The sequence below is a fragment of the Miscanthus floridulus genome, chromosome 10 (assembly GCF_019320115.1).
Source record: "Miscanthus floridulus cultivar M001 chromosome 10, ASM1932011v1, whole genome shotgun sequence".
Lineage (NCBI taxonomy): Eukaryota > Viridiplantae > Streptophyta > Magnoliopsida > Poales > Poaceae > Miscanthus > Miscanthus floridulus.
In genome coordinates, this window is record NC_089589.1 from 45,259,899 (window position 1) to 45,262,675 (window position 2,777).

The 2,777-nt window shown below is 49.7% G+C and overlaps 1 protein-coding gene across 2 annotated transcripts; it reads left to right on the forward strand.

Moving 5' to 3' along the window:
- Positions 1-701: 701 nt before the first annotated feature.
- LOC136484800 (uncharacterized) lies at positions 702-2,464 on the forward strand. 2 transcript variants are annotated; one of them, XM_066481755.1, is made up of 3 exons: positions 702-773; positions 954-1,030; positions 1,160-2,464. In XM_066481755.1, exons 2-3 carry the CDS (start codon positions 958-960, stop codon positions 2,425-2,427), a joined length of 1,341 nt encoding a protein of 446 aa, XP_066337852.1. In that variant the 5' UTR covers positions 702-773; positions 954-957; the 3' UTR covers positions 2,428-2,464. The 2 variants fall into 2 exon arrangements, with proteins under 2 accessions (XP_066337852.1, XP_066337851.1); XM_066481754.1 differs by lacking the exon at positions 702-773 and having other exon boundaries at positions 844-1,030.
- Positions 2,465-2,777: the final 313 nt, after the last annotated feature.

Genomic DNA, 2,777 nt, shown 5'->3' on the forward strand with positions numbered 1-2,777 from the left:
TTTTGAATCATTAAATTCCATTATTCGTACCACATGCAGTTCAAATTTCTATTTTTCGAAAAAATTCAAGTAAACAAAATAAAGTAACTAAATATATCAAAAAGCCACAAAAAATCTCCAAATTGTAACTAGGAGTTCCTGGTGCTTTAAAAGGGCTGCACAAAAAAATTAGAGGCCAAAAACAAAAAACAAAAAAAACTTTGCCGAGTACCAGGGCCTGGCACTCGGCAACAAAGATGGTTTTAATTTTTTTTAAAAAAATTTCCTCTTTGCCGAGTGCATCCACAGGAGCACTCGGCAAAGAAATTATAAAAAAAATTAAATCTTTGCCGAGTGCCGTGCCAAGGGCACTCGGCAAAGTATTTTTTTAAAAAAAAATTCTTTACCGAGTGCCAGATCTGAGACACTCGGCAAAGAATTTTAAAAAAAATAAATCTTTGCCGAGTGCCAGATCTGGAGCACTCGGTAAAGAATTTTTTTTTTAAAAAAAATCAAATCTTTGCCGAGTGGCTAACAGCAGGCACTCGGCAAAGAAGGCCGTGACCGAACACCGTTTCACGGGCAGCCTATGCCGAGTGTAGAGATTTTGCTGAGAGTCTGGTACTCGACAAAGAAGTCCTTTGCCGAGTGTCCGGCACTCGATAAAGAACTCTTTGCCGAGTGCAACACTTGGCAAAGAAGGTCTTTAACGAGTGTCCGATTTTTGACACTAAGTAAAGTGTCTGTTTCCAGTGGTGTGTGGCCGCGGCGCCTGACCAAGACCATCTGGTGTGGTACGTATGTGACCGTATCCCGCCTTGTTTCTCTTCGGTTTCCCGTCGATAAGACTAGTTTACGATTCGCTCTTTAATTTAATATATATATATATAGAGAGAGAGAGAGAGAGAAGAGTCTTGTTTTTAGTTGATCGAGTTCATCAGATTTGTTGCTATCGTTTGCCATCGTCGGTACAGAGATATGGCTTCATCGGATAAAGAAACCCCGGGGCGCAGCTCCCGTACGGCGATGGATCCCGTCACCTTCACCGCCGGTGAGTCCAGTTCTCCTCTCCTCTACTCTACACCCACAACATGTCCCGTAGTCAGCGCCTCCGGCTCCCGGTCAGGGGTGATTGTTTCTCAGAAGCGTCACGCCCGCAGCCCGCTCGCTCTTCTTGCAGGAGAAGCGCTCGACGAAAAGCGGCAAAGGACGACGGCAAGCATCAACAACACAGCGGCTGTGGCGGTGCCGTGGGCGTTCATTCTGGCGGACATTCTGGGCGTTGTACTCCGCTTCCTGCCCTGCCTCGCCGACCGCTCTGCCGTGCGCTCCGTGTGCCGGCACTGGCGTGCCGCCGCGCAGGGGCACAGCCTGCCGCCGCCGCTACCGCTCCTCGTGCTCCCCAGGCTCAGGTTCTTCAGCTTTTCCACCCAGGGGGCAGTCGTCGCTATGCGCCGCGTGTGGATGCCTGAGGAGGTGGCCACCGGCCATGTCGGCTGCGTGGGATCTTCCGAAGGATGGCTTCTTGTGGCGAGACCCTGCGAAGATGCCGCCGGCTGCGAGCGCTTCCTGGTGAACGCGCTCTCTCATAATGTCGTCCGTCTGCCCCGTCTGCATGCTCCCTACTGCACCACCTCTGGTGAGCACCCCTGGACTGCCAACGATGACCCCAAGCTGTATTCAAGGTCACTCGACCACGTTGTGCTATCTGCTCCGCCTGGCTCGGCGACGAAGTGCATAGTGGCTGGCTTCTCCTGCCGCAGGCCTGTGCCCGGGCTCTCAGACTGGCGTGGCTTGCCTGGGATTACGCTGTGGCAGCCTGGGATGAAGACATGGTACGTCTACCAATCTCGCTGGGTTAACTGGTTGAGTGACCTTGTGTTCCACCAGGGGAAACTCTACATGCTCCGCAGGTACTGGCACACCTTCCAATCACCATTGCTCTTCGCTTTTACACTCGGGGAAGATGAACATGGGGTCAATGTCTCTGGCCTTGAGCATCGAGTGACTATGCCGCCGTTCCCCCGTCCCGGCCCTGCGAACTGGGCAGCGAGGTGCAACTTGGTGCAATGGCGTGGCCGGCTGGTGGTGATAATAAGATATGTGGATTCTTACATATCGTTCTCCCATACTGAGAAGGTTGATGTGTTTGCCTTGGACCTCAGCATAGACCCTTGTGGTGTCACTGAGATCCGCAGCTTCGATGGCGATTGTGTCTTTGTCGATCTATGCCGCTGCACTTCCTTTCCTGCCGGCTCGTATGAGGGTGTCCAAGGTGACTCTATCTACTTTATCGATAAGTATAAGAAGGGCGACGAGCCTAGTTATGTGACAACTGTGTACAACATGAGAGATGGTACAGTGAAGCCCTTCACTGCTGAGTTATTGTCGGGTAACCCAGCAGAGGACAATCTCGCGAGCCCAGTGTGGATGATCCCTCCCGAATGAACTGCAGATTAAGTCTGATATATCTTACCTGGTGCTGTCACTTATTTAAATTTGCAGGATTCTCAGATAATTACAATATGTCTATTATATTTTAGAACCATTTTCGGGCACTTGTGTTTCTTTGAGTTGCTGTCGATATATATGATTGGATTCTTGCATAAATTCTGTCATGGACTTTCTGTATGCAATAATTGAAGTCTTTGCATCTGTGATCTGATGGCAGTCTTTTATTTTCTACTCGCTGTTTCACTGAACCTGGAATATGTTGATGTTGGTTTACTGGACCAATGTGAGTTGTGGGGCTCTGCTATTGTTAGTGGCATTGTGGCTCTTTGAAAGTCTGGTGAATG